General features: G+C 45.2%; 1 protein-coding gene across 4 annotated transcripts in view; it reads right to left on the bottom strand.

Moving 5' to 3' along the window:
• Nucleotides 1-2,247: 2,247 nt before the first annotated feature.
• The window catches only part of LOC139387916 (disintegrin and metalloproteinase domain-containing protein 22-like), a 91,737-nt gene continuing 67,686 nt past the window's right edge, over nucleotides 2,248-26,298 (bottom strand). The window contains exons 9-31 of one of the 4 annotated variants that reach the window (XM_071134303.1): nucleotides 25,718-25,792; nucleotides 25,448-25,519; nucleotides 24,179-24,345; nucleotides 23,627-23,711; nucleotides 23,413-23,503; nucleotides 23,190-23,241; nucleotides 19,771-19,870; nucleotides 19,480-19,551; nucleotides 19,280-19,372; nucleotides 18,646-18,777; nucleotides 18,493-18,556; nucleotides 18,258-18,363; nucleotides 17,973-18,092; nucleotides 11,788-11,956; nucleotides 11,538-11,649; nucleotides 9,489-9,579; nucleotides 9,325-9,378; nucleotides 9,037-9,144; nucleotides 7,999-8,099; nucleotides 7,770-7,836; nucleotides 6,694-6,783; nucleotides 5,578-5,701; nucleotides 2,248-5,258 (exon numbers count right to left, since the gene is read on the bottom strand). In XM_071134303.1, the coding sequence (XP_070990404.1) occupies nucleotides 5,238-5,258; nucleotides 5,578-5,701; nucleotides 6,694-6,783; nucleotides 7,770-7,836; nucleotides 7,999-8,099; nucleotides 9,037-9,144; nucleotides 9,325-9,378; nucleotides 9,489-9,579; nucleotides 11,538-11,649; nucleotides 11,788-11,956; nucleotides 17,973-18,092; nucleotides 18,258-18,363; nucleotides 18,493-18,556; nucleotides 18,646-18,777; nucleotides 19,280-19,372; nucleotides 19,480-19,551; nucleotides 19,771-19,870; nucleotides 23,190-23,241; nucleotides 23,413-23,503; nucleotides 23,627-23,711; nucleotides 24,179-24,345; nucleotides 25,448-25,519; nucleotides 25,718-25,792 (2,166 nt within the window). In that variant the 3' untranslated portion in view covers nucleotides 2,248-5,237. Of the gene's footprint in view, nucleotides 5,259-5,577; nucleotides 5,702-6,693; nucleotides 6,784-7,769; nucleotides 7,837-7,998; nucleotides 8,100-8,943; nucleotides 9,145-9,324; nucleotides 9,379-9,488; nucleotides 9,580-11,537; nucleotides 11,650-11,787; nucleotides 11,957-17,972; nucleotides 18,093-18,257; nucleotides 18,364-18,492; nucleotides 18,557-18,645; nucleotides 18,778-19,279; nucleotides 19,373-19,479; nucleotides 19,552-19,770; nucleotides 19,871-23,189; nucleotides 23,242-23,412; nucleotides 23,504-23,626; nucleotides 23,712-24,178; nucleotides 24,346-25,447; nucleotides 25,520-25,717; nucleotides 25,793-26,298 lie in introns of all 4 variants that reach the window. The other 3 variants (XM_071134284.1, XM_071134293.1, XM_071134312.1) reach the window with 3 other exon arrangements.

Below are 26,298 nucleotides of genomic sequence, written 5' to 3'. Positions count from 1 at the left end.
ACTGCATGGTGCGTTCAGAGGCCTGATATAACCTACTTCTCAGACTGCATGGTGCGTTCAGAGGCCTGATATAACCTACTTCTCAGACTGCATGGTGCGTTCAGAGGCCTGATATAACCTACTTCTCAGACTGCATGGTGGATTCAGAGGCCTGATATAACCTACTTCTCAGACTGCATGGTGCGTTCAGAGGCCTGATATAACCTACTTCTCAGACTGCATGGTGGATTCAGAGGCCTGATATAACCTACTTCTCAGACTGCATGGTGCGTTCAGAGGCCTGATATAACCTACTTCTCAGACTGCATGGTGGATTCAGAGGCCTGATATAACCTACTTCTCAGACTGCATGGTGGATTCAGAGGCCTGATATAACCTACTTCTCAGACTGCATGGTGGATTCAGAGGCCTGATATAACCTACTTCTCAGACTGCATGGTGCGTTCAGAGGCCTGATATAACCTACTTCTCAGACTGCATGGTGGATTCAGAGGCCTGATATAACCTACTTCTCAGACTGCATGGTGGATTCAGAGGCCTGATATAACCTACTTCTCAGTAGACTTCATGGTGCGTTCAGAGGCCTGATATAACCTACTTCTCAGTAGACTTCATGGTGCGTTCAGAGGCCTGATATAAACAACTTCTCAGACTGCATGGTGCGTTCAGAGGCCTGATATAACCTACTTCTCAGACTGCATGGTGCGTTCAGAGGCCTGATATAACCTACTTCTCAGACTGCATGGTGGATTCAGAGGCCTGATATAACCTACTTCTCAGACTGCATGGTGCGTTCAGAGGCCTGATATAACCTACTTCTCAGACTGCATGGTGCGTTCAGAGGCCTGATATAACCTACTTCTCCACAGGCTACGGCTGGGTGGTGCGTTCAGAGGCCTGATATAACCTACTTCTCCACAGGCTACGGCTGGGTGGTGCGTTCAGAGGCCTGATATAACCTACTTCTCAGACTGCATGGTGCGTTCAGAGGCCTGATATAACCTACTTCTCAGACTGCATGGTGCGTTCAGAGGCCTGATATAACCTACTTCTCAGACTGCATGGTGCGTTCAGAGGCCTGATATAACCTACTTCTCCACAGGCTACGGCTGGGTGGTGCGTTCAGAGGCCTGATATAACCTACTTCTCCACAGGCTACGGCTGGGTGGTGCGTTCAGAGGCCTGATATAACCTACTTCTCCACAGGCTACGGCTGGGTGGTGCGTTCAGAGGCCTGATATAACCTACTTCTCCACAGGCTACGGCTGGGTGGTGCGTTCAGAGGCCTGATATAACCTACTTCTCAGACTGCATGGTGCGTTCAGAGGCCTGATATAACCTACTTCTCAGACTGCATGGTGCGTTCAGAGGCCTGATATAACCTACTTCTCAGACTGCATGGTGGATTCAGAGGCCTGATATAACCTACTTCTCAGACTGCATGGTGCGTTCAGAGGCCTGATATAACCTACTTCTCAGACTGCATGGTGCGTTCAGAGGCCTGATATAACCTACTTCTCCACAGGCTACGGCTGGGTGGTGCGTTCAGAGGCCTGATATAACCTACTTCTCCACAGGCTACGGCTGGGTGGTGCGTTCAGAGGCCTGATATAACCTACTTCTCAGACTGCATGGTGCGTTCAGAGGCCTGATATAACCTACTTCTCAGACTGCATGGTGCGTTCAGAGGCCTGATATAACCTACTTCTCAGACTGCATGGTGCGTTCAGAGGCCTGATATAACCTACTTCTCCACAGGCTACGGCTGGGTGGTGCGTTCAGAGGCCTGATATAACCTACTTCTCCACAGGCTACGGCTGGGTGGTGCGTTCAGAGGCCTGATATAACCTACTTCTCCACAGGCTACGGCTGGGTGGTGCGTTCAGAGGCCTGATATAACCTACTTCTCCACAGGCTACGGCTGGGTGGTGCGTTCAGAGGCCTGATATAACCTACTTCTCAGACTGCATGGTGCGTTCAGAGGCCTGATATAACCTACTTCTCCACAGGCTACGGCTGGGTGGTTGGTGCTTGGTTGTATTGATACATTCAACAATCTGTCCCTACTTTGTGAGCGTTTGGACGTTTCTCTGTGGGTCCGGTTGGGTTACATCAGTCAAGTCACTAATACAGATAACACACATCAGACAAGTTACATCTTGTTACCTGCCACCATCCTAACGTCTAATATACCTCAATCCTATGACCTGCAGGTAAATTATCATAGATGTCAGTATTAAGACAGTATGATATTTAAAATATTGCTTGACAAGTATGATCCTTTATTTTCATATTACCACGGCCTAGGGAATCCCTTGGTCAAAACTCAAGTTACTAAGCACCAGCCAATCATATCGTAATTGAAATAAGACAAGAGTGATGAGAGCTTTAGTCAACATGCATTCACCTGCACAGATCTCTATAGCATTATACACCCCATGTTGCCCTAGCTGCGTCCCATCATAACATAGAAGACACGTACAGATCTTCACATGCCAGAGCGGTCCGAGATGAGTGTGTGCTTTAGAAAACTAAAATGGCCGCATCATATCTCCATTCCACTCAACGCACAGAAGAACAATAATGCAGTTGGTCTGTCTGAATAACGGCTGTACACAACACTGAGAAGTGAACATATAAAGGTACTTAAGAGTAAAGACTTGTCATACAGTATCAATATTAATGTGATATTGTGGTGATCTTAATATCTTTGCAGTCATAATGCATACAGTAGAAAATCAAAACGATCAGTGCCCACATTTTAAACTTAAGCATACGGAGTTAACATACAGCAGGCTTAACTGATATGGACAGTACAGTAACTACAGGATGGGGGTTGTGACTTCTGTACAAATAAGTTTCCCTTTAGCCACAGATCTAAGATCAGCTTTCCACTCCCCAATTCACAACATTTACCATCAGGGGGGTAAGATACAAAACTGACCTTGGATCTGTGACTAGGGACACTTTATCCTACTCTGCGTAGGTAAGAACCTGAATCTTAAGCCACATTTAAACCACTAGATTACTCGGGCCATTCATGAAAAGGTTTGAGACCTGGTTGATTATGTTGAAAACCTGTTCACTACTGATATGGGGTTTATGGTATGAAATTCCAAGAAGATAACAGCAATTGGCAATCAAGGAAAAAACTATTTCAATGTCATGCTTATTTCGTATTACAGCCTCACAGACAGATTACTAGAGAACAGCGATAGTGTGCTAGCTAGTAGATCCATTGTCATTCTGTTGGTCTTATAAATCTCAAACAGCAAGCACTGTACAGGACACTTCATCATTTACAGACAGCAGGGCAAACTTACAGTAGGAAACAAAACAAAAGCAAAAATGCACATTTTAATAATTTTATCTAAACAAATTCCAAATTCATCTGACACAATGTTCAATGTTATTCCCACATCGTCCAGTTGGATCTCAGTGGCGTTGTCGGTTCCAGTTGTATCTATCTATCTGTTATGTCTGGTCTCACACTGTACACCAGGGGCGGACTGGGACCAGAAATCGGCTCTGGCATTTTAAACACAACGGCTCATTTCTTTCCTCGAGGCCCCCATTATTAGCAAGATAATTATCATTTTGCCCCCCCAAAAAACAAGTAAGACCCACTGTGGCCCACTGTGTTAAAAATGGACCAGGCCATCTTGCATTTGCCCAAAATGCCAGATGGCCAGTCTGTCCCTGCTGTACACACAGACCGTGTGGAATGATTATAGTCACAGGACATTTCTCCAACTTCTCTAAACCACCATGGCCAAATGAACATGTATATCACATCTAAAACTACAAAAAACACTTGTTCTCTCCCCTCTGTAGCGAGGAAGGGCTCATGGGACGATGTTAGTTCAAAATATATTCATCATTATCAATATCCAAATGGATAAAATGCTCAGTTAATGTTATAAATCAATGACATTCTTACGTTTACTGTCTTAATTATGACGGGCTGTGACTGAGTGTGCATTACTCAGAGAAAGGGATGACACAAAGAGGAAATATAGAACACTGTTTGTACATTCTGCTGTGGAAGAAAAAGAAAGCTGGAGTGTTCACACAGCCACACGGGAGAGAAGAGAGAGTTCAGCCAGAAATGAAAAGAGAGAAACAGACAGAAAAACCCAAGTACGGGGTCTCTACAAAGACCTACGGAGACCCTGTCTGTCTACAACACGAACCACAGCAGGAGGAGGAGAGGGGGAGCATCCCTTCATCATTCGCCTCCCAGTAAGTAAAAAACAAAAGCACACATTACTCTGCCTTTAAGCTGGACATATTTACAACGATAACCAAATCCTTCAGGAAAACCTGACCCGGCGAAAGAAAGAGAACGGAGTGGCTAGGGTCTAGGGTCTAGGGTCCATGTCAGGGGCAGTTGGCTAGTATAATGTGTGATACAGTTCATAATGAGTCGCTGATCACAGAGATAGAAGAAGCCTATAATGTAAAGAAAGCTTAAAGGCCTACAGTACGTATGACATCACCATCCCCCGCATGCTGTCCGTCCCAGACTTCTTCTCCTTTATGACACTAGGAAGAGTTGATTAACAGGGGGTTCTCATGCATACAGTGTTGGAGTTTTCTACAGTAATTAAACAGCGTGCTTCAAAATGGTAGAGAAATCTGCCGATATGATAGCTGTCCGCGCCCCTCAACAGAGAGGAGCACCAATCAGAGGAGAGAGTTTACATGGGGGTAGGGCTAGAGGGGGGTTGGGGGGAGAGGTGAGTAAGGTAAGGTGGGACAGTTTGAGGGAGGAGCTAGAAGAGTGTGGTGGAAGCTGGGGGATGTTGGGGTGTTGGGAGTGGGGGAGACATCCACAACAAGGCCTCTCCTCTCTGTCTGCACCGTTACCATCACAACAGCTTTGCTTTTTCCTCACCAATGAGTGAAGGGCTGATCTCTGGTGGATCTCCAACTAATCTGAAAGGGATCTTGTCTTGCCTCGTTCTGTCTTGGCTTGTCAGTGTAGGAATGACAGATGGCCCCTGTAGCGTCCCCTACTGAACAGGTCAGGTCTGACAGACCTCGCACACACTCTCACACACTCTCACACCCTCCTCCTCTTCATCTTCCTCCGCTTATCTTTTCCGCTCACACCCAGTTGCTCACTTTTTTCGTAATTTTGTTTCAATTTTGTTTTGCATTGTATTTTTTTATTAATAGAAAAGTGGACGAAAATGTAGTTCTTAAGTAGTTTTGCAGAGTAGATAACAGGAGTGTTATATTGAAGTCTCCCACAGCTGCAGGAAGAGAAACGAGATGAAGAGACAAAGACTATAATTAGACAATGGCTTCAGTACCTTAACTGCAGTTAACCCCACAATGCAATAGGGGTATTTATAGTACACACGTCATGAACTACTACTGTATTTACCTACTTTCTAGGACTTTATGTACAGTATGTTACGTATGAGATGTTATGTACAGTATATGTTACGTATGAGATGTTATGTACAGTATATGTTACGTATGAGATGTTATGTACAGTATATGTTACATATGAGATGTTATGTGCAGTATGTGCTATATACTATATACTGTGTTATTATAGTAGTTTACCCTGGCACTCTGCCTGTTGGCCTTCCTCTGGTCGTCGGGGAGGGGGGGCATGGGGTAAGGGTACCTCCGGCTGGATGCAATGGACCCCGTGGAGGAGGTGGGCGACTTCGCCGGGGAGAGCGTCCTGAAAGAGACAGGAAATTACCTCACTATAAACGGTGACATCATCATTCATTCTGCCCGGAATAGGCAGAAGTTGCCCCTAAACACCGAGGCAGACATTTGTTCATGACCCTAATGGTTAAGGTTCAGATTGGGGGTATGATAATTTGACCCTAGAGCTGTGGTTAGGGGAAGCATCTGCCTGTGCCAGAGTAGACGAGCCTGAACAGCCCTGGTCTGGGAACAGTCACCTCTACCTCTCATCGACCTGCCTATGACATCATCAACCGCTGCACCATCATCAGCAATGCAACAGGGCCAGCTGTGCTGTGGCTGGAGTGGGAGTGGGCAGGTCAGTCAGACACCCACTGAGTACAGTTCATTTGACTAGACCTGTGCCTGTGTTGGGGTGTATCTGGGCTGGTCCAGGACCAGAAGGTGTAGTGGAGATGGGTAAATGTGAACCGACCAGGCCGGTGAGCACAGAGACACTCAGTAGGGGACTCAGACATGTGTGTAGCACAATGATGACATCAGAGCAAACACAACACTGAACATGCAGAGATAAAGAGAGAGAAGATGGCAAGAGCAACGGAGGGAAATAAGGAAATAGACTAGTAATAGAGATTATTTCTAATGACTTTTTGGTGTCATTACAAATAAAGCAAGACAATTATGTTACTCAATACTCAACAAAATGTAAAACTGTTGTAAAAGTTCAGCAGCTATTGATACATCCAACCATCGTACGCTAAAAGCAATGAATCATGGGAGTCCAAAGACACAAGAGGACCAAGAGCTGTCAACCAAAGCTCTGACATCATCACCAGAACTACCAATCAATCTGCTCTTTATCTGTGATAAAGGGAACTGACCCCCATTTGGGAACCACTGGTATAACCCTTCCCTACCTCCCCTGGCCAGATTGAACCCAAATACACAGACCAAGCCAAAGGGGAGTTAAAAGAGGGGGGTGGGGGTTGTTGAGGAATAGGAGATGATCTGAGGTAATACCTAAGGTAGGGTCCTTCACTGTTTTTATTCACATCTTCTACCCACTTAGTTACATCATAATGCTCTGTTTGGAAGCGAGGGGTTAAATACCTGCAGGAGTGGGGATTGATAGACACACCGAGAAGGGAAGAGGAAAGGAGAAGAGGAAACAGGAGGAAAAAGAGGAGAGGGAGGAGGATGGAGATGAGGAAGAGGGAGAAAGAGGACGAGGGAGGAAGAGGAGATATTTTAAGAGAGCAGAGCAGACCAAAGACATTCTGAACACACACCACCAAGATGCAAGTGAGAGGAAGACCAGATGGGACTGTGAAGAACTTGACTAGATGAATGTGTGTTTTAGTAAGATGGTAATTTGCATTTTGGCCAGATGTCACAAATCAGTCCAAGCAGTTAAATTCTCCTCATTCACTCCCATGCATTCAAACAAGAACAGTTGCTCTGCAAATGACCTCAGGTGCCAAGACCAGGAAACAAACAAACAAACAAACAACAACAGGCTGGGAGATCAACAAGGCTGAAAGGTCAACAAGGCTGAAAGGTCAACAAGGCGTTAATTGTGTTCATTCACGGGGAGCATGTGCAGTTAAAGTTGTTTTTGAGTGGCCATGCTAGAAAGGACAGAAGTATGGTTTCACAGATGTCATCTTTATAAGCAATAGCCCTGACCTTAACACTTAACCTTTACATGTACCCTCACCCGTAACACTAACCCCTAGATAAAAACAAATAGCATTTGTCTGTTCAAGCATGGCCATAGTGACTGCCATTAAGTCCCACATGCACTCTACAATGCCATTTTTCTTTATAGAACAGTGCAGTACAACATTCTAGAACCATGGCGTCTCTGAGGTAACAAAATCTGGTAGTAGTCAACTCATAAATTCACTTTCTTATAAAGTTCTTGTGAAATGCTGGTTTCACAGATTCTACAAGTACCCCACAACTTGTATAAGTCTGTTTCACCATACAGAACCTCTTGGCTTGCTGCTATTTGAGCTGATTTCTATAGTGACTGGATGGGTGTAAATACAATCCCTGTGCCATGTGGAAGCCCATCCAGGAACATGGTGACTTACTCTGTAGAGTTGGAGCGAGGACGGAACTTCTTCCCTTTCGACTTCTTGCGATTTCCACTCAGATTTCCTACAGAGGAAGGACACAGTAACACATGGTTAGCACAGGGAAATATAACTCTCTCTCTCTCTGTGTGTGTGTGTGTGCGCGTGTGTGTGTGTGTGTGTGTGTGTGTGTGTGTGTGTGTGTGTGTGTGTGTGTGTGTGTGTGTGTGTGTGTGTGTGTGTATACCTTGCCATGAGTTGCTCCTGGGTCGTCCGTTCTCACAAATGTCAGAGATGTGTTTGGCGTCAGGGATTCGCTCGCTCCACGAGTGGGACAGACCGTTAGACCTTGACACACAGAGTTAGATTTCCTTGTGAAACAGTGATAACCATTATCATCACGATCATCATTACTGACAACCTGATCCCCAGACTTTTTATTTTCTTATTTAGCCTTTATTTAACTAGGCAAGTCAGTTCAGAACAAATTTTTATTTATAATGACGGCCTACACCGGCCAAACACGGACGATGCAGGGCCAATTGTGCGCCACCGTATGGGACTCCCAATCACGGTTGGTTGTGATACAGCCTGGAATCAAACCAGGGTGTCTGTAGTGACGCCTCAAGCACTAAGATGCAGTGCCTTAGACGGCTGCGCCTCTCGGGAGCTTTACAACATCTGTTTAGTGGGTTTGATTTCTGGGACCACCCATACGTAAAATGTATGCACACACGACTGCATATTAATATATTATTAGAATATTATTTTCCTTTGTCTACAGTAGAGACAGAGAGCTCAGGGTAGGAGGAGGAGAGGAAGGAGACTGATGGTACATTCCATGAGAACAGACTACCACACCATGACGACTGTGAACGATAGCATGATGACAGAGAGTGATACCATGACAACAGGGAGTGATACCATGACATGATGAGAAGAATGTGCAGAAAGAGGCATGTTGCAACCAACACAACCAACTACACATATTGCGAACAAGACACGATACCCTCGACACACACAAATAAGAAACCCCCTCACCACAGAGACACACACACACACACACACACACACACACACACACACACACACACACACACACACACACACACACACACACACACACACACACACACACACACACACACACACACACACACACGTTTACGATGGCAGTGAGATGGTGTCACACCTGAATGCAAACAGAGAGATGTTTTGTGAGATGGAGGCGATGGAGGGGGGGAAAGAGAGCGTGTACATCTGCAGGTTAGACAGACAGCCAGACCTCTTCTTGGAGCTACAGCCTGAGTTGGTGCTGACCCCAGGGGCCAGGTCACTGTAGAACGAGTCTGCATCCCCGGGTTTCTTCACATAGTCACCCGGAGGCATTTGCCTGAGAAACGCCAACAAACATTAGACATCTGAACACTGTCATGACATAGATTTCACAAACACATCAACAAATTGACCAACACATAAATAGATCAACAACTAATGACCGTTATAGAAAATGTGGAATTGTCGCGCTGCTAAATGACAAAAATGTAAATGGGAACGAATAAGGATGACAAACCTGCAGAATCTTCTGTGAACCTCTGACTCAACGTAGCACCGCTGTCTGTAGCTCCTGTTAGTGAAGAAGGACAGTCGCGTCAGAAACACTGACCAATGACAGGATCCCAAGTCAGTTCCTAGTCAGCTATCCCAGGTCTAGAGCTGAGGTCCAGCTGTACTCACTTGTATCCCCAGGCGGTGATGGCCAGGATGAGAGCCAGGAACAGAATGGAGCCAGCGATGGCCCCGATGATGATGTTAGTACTGGTGATACCTGAGAGAGGAGGGGGGGAGAGAGAGCACTTTATAAACAAACTGTATTATAGTTGTTTCCAGATGAATCTGTAGGAGAAACACACTTTGAAGTGATCAAGTGGGTACACCTCACTTCAATAGTACACTAAAACACAGCACACTCAGAGGGAAGAGATCTGAAAGGAAAGACGGGGGAGGAAACAGATTAAACATTGATGTGTATGTTTTTGAGGGGAAACGTAGAAGGATTCAAAAACATGACTGACTACAGGCTGGGGAGACTGGGATGGGGTGAGAGGAGGAGAAAGAGGAGGAAGTGACATCACAGAAGGGGCAAACACAATGAAGAGGAACTCAGATCTGACCTCAGCGTCACTCCATCAATGACATGAGCCTGTCGACAAAGAATGTGTGTGAAAATAAACAACAAACAAAAAGAAAGATGCGCCTGGTTGTTGTTGTTTTAACAGATACTAATGCAAACGTAAAGGCCCAAAATAATGATTATATGCAGAATAACTAAACAATGAATGAACCAATGATTTATGATGAAAATAAAGGCTTAAATATGTATGTCGAACCAAAACCTCTCACAGAGTCTTTGTGTAAATAGGGGGAGAGGGAAAGAGTTAGAATGAGAGAGTTAGAGAGAGAGAGAGAGAGAGAGAGTTAGAGAGAGAGAGAGAGAGAGAGAGAGAGTTAGAGAGAGAGAGAGAGAGAGAGTTAGAGAGAGAGAGAGAGAGAGAGAGTTAGAGAGAGAGAGTAGGAGAGTTAGAGAGAGAGAGAGAGAGAGAGTAGGAGAGAGAGAGAGAGTGAGAGAGAGAGTTAGAAAGAGTTAGAGAGAGAGAGTATGAGAGTTAGAGAGAGAGTTAGAGTGAGAGTTAGAGAGAGAGTTAGAGAGATAGTTAGAGTGAGAGAGTGATAGAGTTAGAGAGTGAGAGAGAGAGAGAGAGAGAGAGTAGGAGAGTTAGAGAGAGAGTGAGAGAGAGAGTTAGAAAGAGTTAGAGAGAGAGAGAGTAGGAGAGTTAGAGAGAGTTAGAGAGAGAGTTAGAGTGAGAGTTAGAGAGAGAGTTAGAGAGAGAGTTAGAGAGAGAGTTAGAGTGAGAGAGTGATAGAGTTAGAGAGAGAGAGAGAGAGAGAGAGAGAGAGTAGGAGAGTTAGAGAGAGAGAGTTAGAGAGAGAGCGTGAGCGAGTTAGAGAGAGAGAGAGTTAGAGAGAGAGAGAGCAGGAGAGTTAGAGAGAGAGAGTAGGAGAGTTAGAGAGAGAGAGTTAGAGAGAGAGAGTATGAGAGTTAGAGAGAGAGAGAGAGAGAGAGAGAGTAGGAGAGTTAGAGAGAGAGTGAGAGAGAGAGTTAGAAAGAGTTAGAGAGAGAGTTAGACAGTGAGAGAGAGAGTTAGAAAGAGAGAGGGAGAGAGAGTGTGAGGGAAAGAGCGAGAGAGTCAGAGAGACAGAGACAGAGAGACAGAGAGAGAGAGAGAGATATTTATAAGCAGGGAGAGAGAGTAGGAGAGTTAGAAAGAGAGAGTAGGAGAGTTAGAGAGAGACAGTTAGAGAGAGAGAGTAGGAGAGTTAGAGAGAGTTAGAGAGTTAGAGAGAGAGAGTTAGAGAGAGAGAGAGAGAGAGTAGGAGAGTTAGAGAGAGAGTGAGAGAGAGAGTTAGAAAGAGTTAGAGAGAGTTAGACAGTGAGAGAGAGAGTTAGAAAGAGAGAGGGAGAGAGAGTGTGAGGGAAAGAGCGAGAGAGAGTCAGAGAGACAGAGACAGAGATAGAGAGAGAGAGATATTTATAAGCAGGGCTTATATAAATAGGGGGAGAGGGAAAGAGTTAGAGAGAGATAGGGAGAGAGAGTGTGAGGGAAAGAGCGAGAGAGAGTCAGAGAGACAGAGACAGAGAGATATATTTATAAGCAGGGCTTATATAAATAGGGGGAAAGGGAAAGAGTTAGAGAGAGATAGGGAGACGTGTGGAGTTATTTGTACCTGATACAGAGGCGGTGGGTCCAACCACCAGGTAACTGAGAGGAGACGTGGAGTTACAATCGTCTCCAGTCCAACCCAAGTGACACACACACTTCAGCTCGTTACTACAAATCTGCAACACACACATACACAAGCATGCAGGCACACACATAAAAAAATATGTATTAGGAGCTGTAAGGTTGGAGAGAGAGAGAGAAAGTGGGTGTGCATGCATGTGTGTGTTTGTGCATTTGTGTGTGTGTATCCGTACCCCGTGTCCAGAACAGATGGTCTTCTCGGTGGTTCCAGGGCAGGTGCTGAAGTTGAACTCCTGAAGGGGCAGACACTTGTGGTTGAAGCAGACCCTCTCTGTCCCACAGGCTGTCCCATCCTCCACATAGCCCAGGTCACTGTCCCCGTCTATCATCACATGACCCCCACTGACATACAGCACACAACACAGCACAGTTACAGAGGATCCATTCATATAGAAGTTACACAGGGACATAAATCAAATATAGAATTGAATTCACAAAGAGAGAGCTAGAGACGTTATTCTGAATATGCTCTGGAGGCCTGCATTATCAGAGAGAGAGCTAGAGGCATTATTCTGTATGTGCTCTGGAGGCCTGCATCGTCAGAGAGAGAGCTAGAGGCATTATTCTGTATGTGCTCTGGAGGCCTGCATAATCAGAGAGAGAGAGCTAGAGGCATTATTCTGTATGTGCTCTGGAGGCCTGCATCGTCAGAGAGAGAGAGCTAGAGGCATTATTCTGTATGTGCTCTGGAGGCCTGCATTATCAGAGACAGAGAGCTAGAGGCATTATTCTGTATGTGCTCTGGAGGCCTGCATTATCAGAGAGAGAGAGCTAGAGGCATTATTCTGTATGTGCTCTGGAGGCCTGCATTATCAAAGAGAGAGAGGTAGAGGCATTATTCTGTATGTGCTCTGGAGGCCTGCATTATCAGAGAAAGAGCTAGAGGCATTATTCTGTATGTGCTCTGGAGGCCTGCATTATCAGAGAGAGCTAGAGGCATTATTCTGTATGTGCTCTGGAGGCCTGCATTATCAGAGAGAGAGCTAGAGGCATTATTCTGTATGTGCTCTGGAGGCCTGCATTATCAGAGAGAGAGAGCTAGAGGCATTATTCTGTATGTGCTCTGGAGGCCTGCATTATCAGAGAGAGAGAGCTAGAGGCATTATTCTGTATGTGCTCTGGAGGCCTGCATTATCAGAGAGAGAGAGGTAGAGGCATTATTCTGTATGTGCTCTGTAAGCCTGCATTATCAGAGAAAGAGCTAGAGGCATTATTCTGTATGTGCTCTGGAGGCCTGCATTATCAGAGAGAGCTAGAGGCATTATTCTGTATGTGCTCTGGAGGCCTGCATTATCAGAGAGAGAGCTAGAGGCATTATTCTGTATGTGCTCTGGAGGCCTGCATTATCAGAGAGAGAGAGCTAGAGGCATTATTCTGTATGTGCTCTGGAGGCCTGCATTATCAGAGAGAGAGAGCTAGAGGCATTATTCTGTATGTGCTCTGGAGGCCTGCATTATCAGAGAGAGAGAGCTAGAGGCATTATTCTGTATGTGCTCTGGAGGCCTGCATTATCAGAGAGAGAGAGCTAGAGGCATTATTCTGTATGTGCTCTGGAGGCCTGCATCGTCAGAGAGAGAGAGCTAGAGGCATTATTCTGTATGTGCTCTGGAGGCCTGCATCGTCGGAGAGAGAGAGCTAGAGGCATTATTCTGTACGTGCTCTGGAGGCCTGCATTATCAGAGAGAGAGAGCTAGAGGCATTATTCTGTATGTGCTCTGGAGGCCTGCATTATCAGAGAGAGAGCTAGAGGCATTATTCTGTATGTGCTCTGGAGGCCTGCATTATCAGAGAGAGAGAGCTAGAGGCATTATTCTGTATGTGCTCTGGAGGCCTGCATTATCAGAGAGAGAGAGCTAGAGGCATTATTCTGTATGTGCTCTGGAGGCCTGCATTATCAGAGAGAGAGCTAGAGGCATTATTCTGTATGTGCTCTGGAGGCCTGCATTATCAGAGAGAGAGAGCTAGAGGCATTATTCTGTATGTGCTCTGGAGGCCTGCATCATCAGAGAGAGAGCTAAGGCCTAATTCTGTATGTGCTCTGGAGGCCTGCATCATCAGAGAGAGAGCTAGAGGCATTAGTCTGTATGTGCTCTGGAGGCCTGCATTATCAGAGAGAGAGCTAGAGGCATTATTCTGTATGTGCTCTGGAGGCCTGCATTATCAGAGAGAGAGCTAGAGGCATTATTCTGTATGTGCTCTGGAGGCCTGCATTATCAGAGAGAGAGAGAGCTAGAGGCATTATTCTGTATGTGCTCTGGAGGCCTGCATTATCAGAGAGAGAGAGCTAGAGGCATTATTCTGTATGTGCTCTGGAGGCCTGCATCATCAGAGAGAGAGAGCTAGAGGCATTATTCTGTATGTGCTCTGGAGGCCTGCATCGTCAGAGAGAGAGCTAGAGGCATTATTCTGTATGTGCTCTGGAGGCCTGCATCATCAGAGAGAGAGAGCTAGAGGCATTATTCTGTATGTGCTCTGGAGGCCTGCATCGTCAGAGAGAGAGCTAGAGGCATTATTCTGTATGTGCTCTGGAGGCTTGCATCGTCAGAGAGAGAGCTAGAGGCATTATTCTGTATGTGCTCTGGAGGCCTGCATCATCAGAGAGAGAGAGCTAGAGGCATTATTCTGTATGTGCTCTGGAGGCCTGCATTATCAGAGAGAGAGAGCTAGAGGCAATATTCTGTATGTGCTCTGGAGGCCTGCATCGTCAGAGAGAGAGAGCTAGATGCATTATTCTGTATGTGCTCTGGAGGCCTGCATTATCAGAGAGAGAGAGCTAGAGGCATTATTCTGTATGTGCTCTGGAGGCCTGCATCGTCAGAGAGAGAGAGCTAGAGGCATTATTCTGTATGTGCTCTGGAGGCCTGCATCGTCAGAGAGAGAGCTAGAGGCATTATTCTGTATGTGCTCTGGAGGCCTGCATTATCAGAGAGAGAGAGCTATAGGCATTATTCTGTATGTGCTCTGGAGGCCTGCATTATCAGAGAGAGGGAGAGCTAGAGGCATTATTCTGTATGTGCTCTGGAGGCCTGCATCGTCAGAGAGAGAGAGCTAGAGGCATTATTCTGTATGTGCTCTGGAGGCCTGCATTATCAGAGAGAGAGCTAGAGGCATTATTCTGTATGTGCTCTGGAGGCCTGCATTATCAGAGAGAGAGAGCTAGAGGCATTATTCTGTATGTGCTCTGGAGGCCTGCATTATCAGAGAGAGAGAGCTAGAGGCATTATTCTGTATGTGCTCTGGAGGCCTGCATTATCAGAGAGAGAGAGCTAGAGGCATTATTCTGTATGTGCTCTGGAGGCCTGCATTATCAGAGAGAGAGAGCTAGAGGCATTATTATGTATGTGCTCTGGAGGCCTGCATTATCCACAATGGACCATATATCAAATACTGTTTCTTCTTTCTAATCTTTCATTATTTTACCAGAAACAATTTAATCCCTTAACTATGTTTCTTTAAATTTGTGGCATTTCTTATGTCCTATTATTAAATAAGCTAAGACTTTATCGTGTTATCGTTGCTAGGTTTTTAATGCATGGACTGCTTGTTCTTGGCTATATACAGTGCCTTGCGAAAGTATTCGGCCCCCTTGAACTTTGCGACCTTTTGCCAAATTTCAGGCTTCAAACATAAAGATATAAAACTGTATTTTTTTGTGAAGAATCAACAACAAGTGGGACACAATCATGAAGTGGAACGACATTTATTGGATATTTCAAACTTTTTTAACAAATCAAAAACTGAAAAATTGGGTGTGCAAAATGATTCAGCCCCTTTACTTTCAGTGCAGCAAACTCTCTCCAGAAGTTCAGTGAGGATCTCTGAATGATCCAATGTTGACCTAAATGACTAATGATGATAAATACAATCCACCTGTGTGTAATCAAGTCTCCGTATAAATGCACCTGCACTGTGATAGTCTCAGAGGTCCGTTAAAAGCGCATCATTAAGAACAAGGAACAAACCAGGCAGGTCCGAGATACTGTTGTGAAGAAGTTTAAAGCCGGATTTGGATACAAAAAGATTTCCCAAGCTTTAAACATCCCAAGGAGCACTGTGCAAGCGATAATATTGAAATAGAAGGAGTATCAGACCACTGCAAATCTACCAAGACCTGGCCGTCCTTTTAAACTTTCAGCTCATACAAGGAGAAGACTGATCAGAGATGCAGCCAAGAGGCCCATGATCACTCTGGATGAACTGCAGAGATCTACAGCTGAGGTGGGAGACTCTGTCCATAGGACAACAATCAGTCGTATATTGCACAAATCTGGCCTTTATGGAAGAGTGGCAAGAAGAAAGCCATTTCTTAAAGATATCCATAAAAAGTGTTGTTTAAAGTTTGCCACAAGCCACCTGGGAGACACACCAAACATGTGGAAGAAGGTGCTCTGGTCAGATGAAACCAAAATTGAACTTTTTGGCAACAATGCAAAACGTTATGTTTGGCGTAAAAGCAACACAGCCCATCACCCTGAACACACCATCCCCACTGTCAAACATGGTGGTGGCAGCATCATGGTTTGGGCCTGCTTTTCTTCAGCAGGGACAGGGAAGATGGTTAAAATTGATGGGAAGATGGATGGAGCCAAATACAGGACCATTCTGGAAGAAAACCTGATGGTCTGCAAAAGACCTGAGACTGGGACGGAGATTTGTCTTCCAACAAGACAATGATCCAAAACATAAAGCAAAATCTACAATGGAATGGTTCAAAAATAAACATATCCAGGTATTAGAATGGCCAAGTCAAAGTCCAGACCTGAATCCAATCGAGAATCTGTGGAAAGAACTGAAAACTGCTGTTCACAAATGCTCTCCATCCAACCTCACTGAGCTCGAGCTGTTTTGCAAGGAGGAATGGGAAAAAATGTCAGTCTCTCGATGTGCAAAACTGATAGAGACATACCCCAAGAGACTTACAGCTGTAATCGCAGCAAAAGGTGGCGCTACAAAGTATTAACTTAAGGGGGCTGAATAATTTTGCACGCCCAATTTTTCAGTTTTTGATTTGTTAAAAAAGTTTGAAATATCCAATAAATGTCGTTCCACTTCATGATTGTGTCCCACTTGTTGTTGATTCTTCACAACAAAATACAGTTTTATATCTTTATGTTTGAAGCCTGAAATGTGGCAAAAGGTCGCAAAGTTCAAGGGGGCCGAATACTTTCGCAAGGCACTGTATGTATAGTGGGGCAAAAAAGTATTTAGTCAGCCACCAATTGTGCAAGTTCTCCCACTTAAAAAGATGAGAGAGAGGCCTGTAATTTTCATCATAGGTACACTTCAACTATGACAGACAAAATGAGAAAACATTTTTTTGTAGGATTTTTAATGAATTTATTTGCAAATTATGGTGGAAAATAAGTATTTGGTCACCTACAAACAAGCAAGATTTCTGGCTCTCGCAAACCTGTCCTCTGTCCTCCACTCGTTACCTGTATTAATGGCACCTGTTTGAACTTGTTATCAGTATAAAAGACACCTGTCCACAACCTCAAACAGTCACACTCCAAACTCCACTATGGCCAAGACCAAAGAGCTGTCAAAGGACACCAAAAACAACATTGTAGACCTACACCAGGCTGGGAAGACTGGACCTGCAATAGGTAAGCAGCTTGGTTTGAAGAAATCAACTGTGGGAGCAATTATTAGGAAATGGAAGACATACAAGACCACTGATAATCTCCCTCGGTCTGGGGCTCCACGCAAGATCTCACCCCGTGGGGTCAAAATTATCACAAGAACGGTGAGCAAAAATCCCAGAACCACACGGGGGGACCTAGTGAATGACCTGCAGAGAGCTGGAACCAAAGTAACAAAGCCTACCATCAGCAAAGGCATTGAAGATGAAACCTGGCTGGGTCTTTCAGCATGACAATGATCCCAAACACACCGCCCGGGCAACAAAGGAGTGGCTTCGTAAGAAGCATTTCAAGGTCCTGGAGTGGCCTAGCCAGTCTCCAGATCTCAACCCCATAGAAAATCTTTGGAGGGAGTTGAACGTCTGTGTTGCCCAGCAACAGCCCCAAAAGACAAATTGCATCCCCAGAGAGAGTCTGACTAAAGGTGCCTCTGTGGGTTGGTGGTGTTGTGTGTTCATGATAATTACAGTACAATTATAGATAAATGGGTCCACATAATAGGAATTTTGTTCCGCTAAATAGTAATTGTGTTTAGTGACGTAAATATAAGGAGGTCGCTTTATCAATCAGCGTGTGTAAATATCTATGAATGGACTGTAATTCCTTAGCAACCCAAGGAGAACCATAACGAGCTGAATGAATCAGAGTCTGATGACCTCTGACCGAGTCACACTGGGCTGAGTGGTGTGTGTGTGTGTGTGTGTGTGTGTGTGTACCTGCAGTCAAGCGAGGCACTGTGCTGTGCAACAGAGAAGGACGTCAGTCCCCCCTGCAACTCTCCTAGTCGGGGGGCCGGCGATATGTTGGAACATAGCAGGTACCCACAATGCACGTCTCTGAAACACACAGGAAGTAGTGATGAACCCTCTCTCTAAGTTCAGGTTCCATTAGTTACCTAAACTTTGCTGGACACATGTTATGTTCAAGGATAAAAGTACAGTGCGATGGCATGTCATTGTATTCAAGCACAACAGAACTGTGACACAAACAAGTGTCCTTACAGCTTGTTGCATTGGACCCATGTGTCTTTGTCCTTCCCACAGTTCCCCTTCTCTGTCCCCTCGATATTCAACTTCTCATAACAGAACTTATCAGCAGCGGTCGCCTCTGAAAAATCAAACAATGAACAGGGATGATGTCACAACCTACATAAATAACCCTGCATTGAGTGTCATTGAGGTCGACATAAAAACGTTTTCATCAGTGATTGAATCAAAAAACAGTTTTGTTACTCACTCTCTCCCCACAGGTACTTGCACTGTCTGTCTTTGGTCTTGCACCTCCCGTTGAAGCAACGCCCCTGGACACAGAGGAATGGTACACGTCAAACACAAACACACACCTGTACACACCAACTGGTCCACTCTGATTATTCTTGATATCTCTTACCTGTTCCTTTTCACATGAGTAGCCGTCCATCTTGTGCACGTTCGGGGGACACTGGCTGGAGTTACCAGTGCAGTTCTCTGGAATATCACAGTCATTCACTGCCTCCCTACACACCACGCCCATAAACTCCATCTGCCCACACACAACACAGGTCAAAGCATGTCAGCAGGTGTATGACATTTACTCCTGAAGTACTGACCTGTTGCACAGACTACAACCACTGTAATTATTATTTGACCCTGCTGGTCATATATGAACGTTTAAACATCTTGAAGAACAATCTGGTCTTAATGGCCATGCACTCTTATAATCTCCACCTGTCCCCCCATCAGAGCCTGGTTCCTCTCCACCTGGCACAGCCAGAAGTGGACTGGCACTCCCTCAGAGCCTGGTTCCTCTCCACCTGGCACAGCCAGAAGAGGACTGGCACCCCTCAGAGCCTGGTTCCTCTCTAGGTTCCTGCCTTTCTAGAGAGTTTTTCCAAGCCACCGTTCTTCTACAACTGTATTGCTTGCTGTTTGGGGTTTTAGGCTGGGTTTCTGTATAACACTTCATGACATTTGTTGATGTAAAAAGGGCTTTATAAATACATTTGATTGATTTAATATGCATATATGCGGGTAGTGTCCTGTACCTGACAGTTGTTACAGCAGAGTCCGTCGCTACACTTTGAGCCTTGTGTGAGTGTACACTTCTGACAGCACTTCTCTCCCTCCCTCTCGCACTCCTAGTGAAGGAACACAAACACATATAAACAAACGCATATGAATCAAGGTTCCCTGTAGATTCTCCAGGACCAGAGGTGTCTATGTCTGTCCACTCTCAGCTACTCACCGCTGGGCTACCACAGTCACACTCCTCCCCTGGCTCCACCAAACCATTCCCACACTCTGGAGGGTCAACCAGCTGGAGTCACAGAGAGCGAGTGGGGAGAGTGAAAGAGAGGAGAGAAAGAGAGCGGTTAGGTTTATCTAAGTGCTTTGGGTGAAATTTAAGAAAAGTGCTTTATAAGCTTTGAAGTTATTTTCTTCATTATCCCCTCCAGGGGTGTGTGTGTGTGTGTGTGTGTGTGTGTGTGTGTGTGTGTGTGTGTGTGTGTGTGTGTGTGTGTGTGTGTGTGTGTACCTTTATGGGTTTGTTGAAGAGACAGGCTCCACCACCACTGTTGAGGAAGGTGTGGTACTCCTCCACATTGCAGTTGGAGAACCTCTTGGGCAGGTAGAAGCTGTTCAACACAACCACAGAGTCACGCAGTTACAGTGGAAACAACTGCAGCACGTCAACAACAACACACATCCCTCTGAGACACACTGTGCCACTCTTGTATTGCTTTAGCGTTGTCCTTACGGAGAGAAGGCCAGTAGTGTGGTATATACTTACAAATTACCCTATATGAACAGGAAGGAAGAATTCACCACAAGACGTGTTGAACAAGACTGACTAACATTTCTGAATGATTCTAAGAGTTGGTTCCATTTCAATTCAATCCAATCCCTTACAGCCCACCATTTATAGAATAACACACACACACACACACACACACACACACACACACACACACACACACACACACACACACACACACACACACACACACACACACACACACACACACACACACACACACACACACACACACACACACACACACACACACACCTTTTATCTGTTGATGACCACAGTCAGAGTCCGGGTCAGAGAATAGGGAGAGTAGCGGTATGGCATACAAGATTAATATTGACTGATGGTGTGTAGAGGAAATAATATTTGTCATATTATTGTTGTTGTTATTGTCCTTGTTGTTGCTTCTGGTTGTGAATCATAACCTACTGTGATGTGTGGTGGCAGAAATCAGGTCCCATTGATAGCTTAAGGACAAAGGTGTCTTTTGTTGCAGGAATTGATTGACTTGAAATTAATACATTTCTGCAGATCACCTTTGCCCTGAAGTAATCAATAGCACCTGGTTTTAAAGTAAGCAATTGACACTTAATCAGGGGTCTTTCTGTTGTTAGTCGGCCCCTTGCTGCTCTGCATTCCTACAATCAGGGCTTAGCCTCAGATGCTATTGTCCTGTCTCGCCATAGCACTGTTGCTAAATGATACAGCAAATATGTATCCGCTTTGAGTAGTAATGCTAGTGAGTGGCTAATGGGAGCTAGTGCTGTAAACACAATGCAGCAAATCCTGGGCCCAACAGGAGCTTTCCCGGAGAAAGGAAATGGTGGAAGTCAAAGGGCTGAGTTGAGTTTGGGTTATTGTAGCACTTACAATAGTAGTGAGAGTCATACTGATTAGGAATCAAACAAAGGCTTACAATAACAGAGAGAGACCTCCAATGAATCATTGGCAATATAGATATACATCAACCCTCCCTTAATTCTTTCTGTTTCTCTCGGTCTCTTCTTCTCTCTCGCTAAACACTCTAAATGAAGAGAGGATAGTGTATGATGACTGATAAAGAACATTTCCCATTTGTGGGCGGTGGCCCCAACATAGTAAAACCCTCAGTAAATGAAGAACCTGACACAGAGGAACCCAGTGTGATACAAACACAAGTCTCTCACTCATCCAGTGCATTATGGCACCCCCAGGCTGGCTAACAACCCAATTGTGCACACACACACACACGCACGCACGCAGGCACGCACACACACACACACACACACACACACACACACACACACACACACACACACACACACACAGAGATAGAACACACATTATTTAGGGAACCCAGATAGAACCCCAACCCTTTTGATGGAGAGAACCACCACACAGTAGACTGTCAGTATTAGTTAACAGGAACAGACATGCAGGCGCTGAGAAGAGAAAATAAAAAGTGAATGATACTTGCTCATTGAATACGAGTGTCTGAAATACCATTGACCTCTGCTTAGAGAGAGGGAGTCTGGGTAAGAGCCATGTGCTGGGGAAAGGGTAAATAATAACTTCTGACCTTTGACATGCTGACCCCACGGAGAGGTTGCTAAAGTCAGATAACAATATCAAAGATAGAATCCTAAAAGGGGTCCGTGCTGTTGAGTACAGTATTAATGGAGATAAATCATATTGGTCTCGTACGGGAATGACATTGCAGACTGTATCAATCGGTTAGATGGACAAGACATGATGGGTAGGGCTCATTGTCAAAGCTTTAAGGGGGAAAAGGGATCCCCCCTATGAGTATAACAGTAGAAAAATCCGTTGCTCCAAAAGTGCTCAGCGAGTGACATCAGCCCAAAACTGAAAAAATATATGAAAATAAATCTGAAAAATATATGAAAATAAATCTGAAAAATATATGAAAATAAATCTGAAAATATATGTACATAATGAACATAAATAAATACAGCTGAGCTCAGACCACAGAGCTGTATTTCTTTACACTGCATCATCATCCTCTGAAGAAGACGAAGCTACGGCGGGACGTCGAGCCACAGAGGCCGTAATGCTATTGGATGGAATAGGAAAGGTTGAGATGACTGACAACCCTTCCAGGCAGCCGATTGGTTCAAACTGCACGAGCAGCGTTCCAGCCAAGCTTCTGCTCACCTGCTGTCCCATTTGGGATTGAGGGGAAACGCAAGAGGTATTAAAGAAGAGGGGTAAAGACACACATCCTCCATACTAACACACACAGCGCTCACACACAGCGCTCACACACAGTTGCATCCATATAGATACACTCACACACACAAGCTGCAAAGCAGCAAGCGTGTCCACACAGAAACACACAATGAACGGTAAACATTTGGCTGACAAGGACAGTACAAGAGCTCCACAGTTAACCAAGAGAGGTATAACATATTATTCAGAATATAGAATGTGATTGGTGAAACTCTACGTGGCAGTTCAGGACATGACCAATCACTCACAGATAGTATTACTAATATGAATCCCTGGCCAAACAGTCCAGTGCCTGAAGTTACTGATGTCTGGAGTAAACAACAGCCTCTACTGCCATCTAGTGGAATATTTCCTGAACTACAACGCAGTCTAAAGTATTTTCTAATGCTCCAGACATTGTTAACCCAGTCAACACTAACAAGATAATCACTGTGAATGTATTATTTGTCCTGATTCAGATGATCTTCCCTGTCTAAATGTCCAACTAAGTCAGACTGACTATTTTTCTGGGTAGTCACTTTCTGGCCAGTCTAAGATGAACAAAGGTGGCATTATCATCAGAAGTGATGAACACGTATATGAGATATTAGTTCTTAGTCGGAGTTAAGGTTAGGTTCAGAGTTAGGGTTATGTTTAAGGTTGAGGGTTAGGTTTAAGGCTGAGAGTTAGGGGTAAGGTTATGGTGAGTTAGGGTTAGTGGTTAAAAGTGCAGTACTTCCATCCTTTCTAACATGGTCAGATAGTGTGTTAGTCTCTTAGAGAAGAGGGTTGTCACTATGACATCACAGCGACACAGAGATGCACAGAGGGAACACACGTTTGGAATGTCGGCATTGCCGCGGGAGATGGGGTCTGTTGCCATGGCAGTGTGCGACGGGTTGTTTGGGAAACAAAGTACTTTAGAGGAAACTTACCCAACATCATCCATGATGCAGCCAGACCAACGGTCATCACACTTGCACTCGCCTGTGGAACACACAACATACACGTCTCTGTGTGGCCAGTGTGTGTGTGTGTGTGGCCTGTGAGTGTGTGGCCTGTGAGTGTGTGGCCTGTGAGTGTGTGGCCTGTGTGTGTGTGTGTGTGTGTGTGTGTGTGTGTGTGTGTGTGTGTGTGTGTGTGTGTGTGTGTGTGTACCGTTGAGGATCCTCTTCTTGTCAGAAAAGATTCCAATGTTTTGTCCCAGAGACTGGGCCAGGGTTATGGCCATCTCATCTGTCTTGCCATACTGACAGAGGAAGGGAGGAGAAAATAAATAAAGAGAGAAAACAGAGAGAGAGAATAAGTTCTTAAATTTGTGCCTAAAAGAGATGGTGATCGTGGTCCATTTTCATCCTGAAGCGGGGCTTACCTCATTGACTCCTCCTCCTTTAGTTAGAGAACAGACTCCTCCCATATAGGAAGCTCCTCCCCAGCTGCTATGGAACCGGTTCCCTCTGGTAAAAAGAGAGGAAGTAATTAAATCTCTAAACTGGGGTTCCCAGACTTTTTTTGTCCCGTCAAATAAGGATGTCACCAACAGCCAACGTTAACTTTTTCATTTGGGGCTATGACAGTCTACTACAAATCAGTCTGACAGGAAGCATGGTTTGAAGTGACTAAAATGCATCAGAACCCCCCAAACCTTCCCCTCTCCTCCACCCCAAACAGAGACAGACAGAACCCATACCACCCCCTCTCCCCCACCCCAAACAGAGACAGACAGAACCCATACCATCCCCTCTCCCCCACCCCACAGAGACAGACAGACAGAACCCATACCTCCCCCTCTCCCCAACCCCACAGAGACAGACAGACAAACCCCATACCACCCCCTCTCCCCCACCACACAGAGACAGACAGACAGACCCCATACCACCCCCTCTCCCCCACCCCACAGAGACAGACAGACAGACAGGCTTACGAGAAAAGATGCACAGAGTCACACTTCTCCTTGATGAAGTCTCGTCTGTACTTCATGAACTCCCTCAAGGTCATCATGGGGTCGTCGTCGATGTTGAACCGGTTGTCAGCCGCCCACGTCTCCATGGCAACCAGCACGATGCGGGTGTTGAGCTGCTCCTTGAAGATCTGGGAAGGGAGGGTGACATCAGAACACCAAACACCAGACCAACAGAACAGCTACAGGAAATACAGTGCTGTCTGTCTCTTGAGAGTTGACTGACATCAAAACATTTCCTACAAAACTACTTAAATGACCTAAATGACTTTGAAAGCTGACAGATCTAATGACGACATCCATTCCAACAGACTTATGTCTGGGGGGATAACAACAAATAATGGTAGTGTTTGTGATTCTAATCTGAGCAGCTTATGAGAACACTGCTCAGTGGCCAGACAGAATCAACAGAGGCTAATAGTCTCTTCAAAGGACACAATGGGGACTAGTGGTACAGTGAGAGAACATGTTTGCCTGAATAGGATGAAAATCTATTAAACAACCTGTTTGACTGCCCAGATAAACAGTGGAGACGGTGAGGGGAGGGAGGGAGGAAAGGACACCTGTAAAGACTGATTGATTTAGCTGAATACCAGCAGTAGTCTCATATGGACAGAGATGGAGAGGGGAGAAAGGAGAGGATTGATGGAGGAGAGGAAGGGAGGGGACGATTGTTGTTTGTCTTTAGGCTCAGGTGCGCAGAGAGGAGCGAGGGATGGACTGATGCACAGAGGAGAGGGAGGGTACAGGAAGGGTCACTGTTGTCTATATTTAGGCCTGTCTGTTTGTCTGTTTGTGGTTGCACAGTAAGTCAAAAACATTCCATTAAATCAACAATGCACAGTGGACAGGGACGCTTTCAGTTCTATTCTTAAAACAAAACATCTATCAAACACACACCATTCCCTATATAGCATCCTTTTTATGTCATCACTAAATCTCAAGGGCACGCAAACAGATATGACCCTTTTCCACCAGCCTATCAGCTTTCAAATGTGACCCTGTCCTCTGCAACGGGCCTATCAGATTTCAGCAGCACAGCAGACAGACGAGGCTGAGGAGACCAGTTATCGTTGCAGACGATGACACTGACGATTCCGCCCTTGATTGGTTGAGATTCTAAAGACCAGATGAGTCTACTGTCTCTAGGCTCATGTAGTTCATGGAGGCCAGATAGCCACTGCTAGCTGACAAACTATCCAATATAAAACATATTATGTTTAGGTAACTTACCATATCAGCCATATTGACCACAGACTTAGCGTAGTTATTCGTCTGACCAACAGAGAGACGATGCTTTTTATACTGGAGAGAGAGAGAGAGAGAGAGAGAGAGAGAGAGAGAGAGAGAGAGAGAGAGAGAGAGAGAGAGAGAGAGAGAGAGAGAGAGAGAGAGAGAGTCAGCCTTATACCTGATCCCTTGGCTTCTTTATTGGGGGTAACATCAGTGGAAGAAAGAGCACACACACACAATCATAAACACACACAGATGGACTGCTCTCACCATCAGATGGTCGTTGATCACCATTAGCTCGATGTACTTGATCTCCTCGGTTACACTGCCTCCAACCCGCGGGGCCTACGAGAGCAACACAGGGCAGACGGTAAGCAACAATGGATCTAACACACACGCATTAAAACTGTCTCTCTCTTACTGTAAAAACATTATATTTGTAGGATGACTGTTTCCACCAAAACCCATCATAGAAACAGGAAGAATGATGCTGTGATGATGGAATGTTTCAACCGCATCAGGTCTGTCTGTGCTTTCCTGTAAACCTTGCCTATATAGCTCTCAGGGGAAAATTTGAGGAAAAAAAGCAAGAGAACAGAGAGAGAGAGAGAGAAAGAGAGAGAGAGAGAGAGAGAGAGAGAGAGAGAGAGAGAGAGAGAGAGAGAGGGAGAGATGCAGACATATCCACACCAGTTTGTCTGTCTGCAGGCAGTGGAGGATGAGGAGCCACAGAGAACAACCTTCACTCACATGGTGAATATCTTATAACAAGAGGATGAGAGGGGTGACAAGGAAATCACCTTCATTTCTACCTCAGTGAATTAACATACAGAATGCAAAGTCAACAACGT

This window comes from Oncorhynchus clarkii, chromosome 3 (genome assembly GCF_045791955.1).
Source record: "Oncorhynchus clarkii lewisi isolate Uvic-CL-2024 chromosome 3, UVic_Ocla_1.0, whole genome shotgun sequence".
NCBI classification, from domain to species: domain Eukaryota; kingdom Metazoa; phylum Chordata; class Actinopteri; order Salmoniformes; family Salmonidae; genus Oncorhynchus; species Oncorhynchus clarkii.
This window is presented reverse-complemented; position numbering and strand designations above follow the sequence as displayed.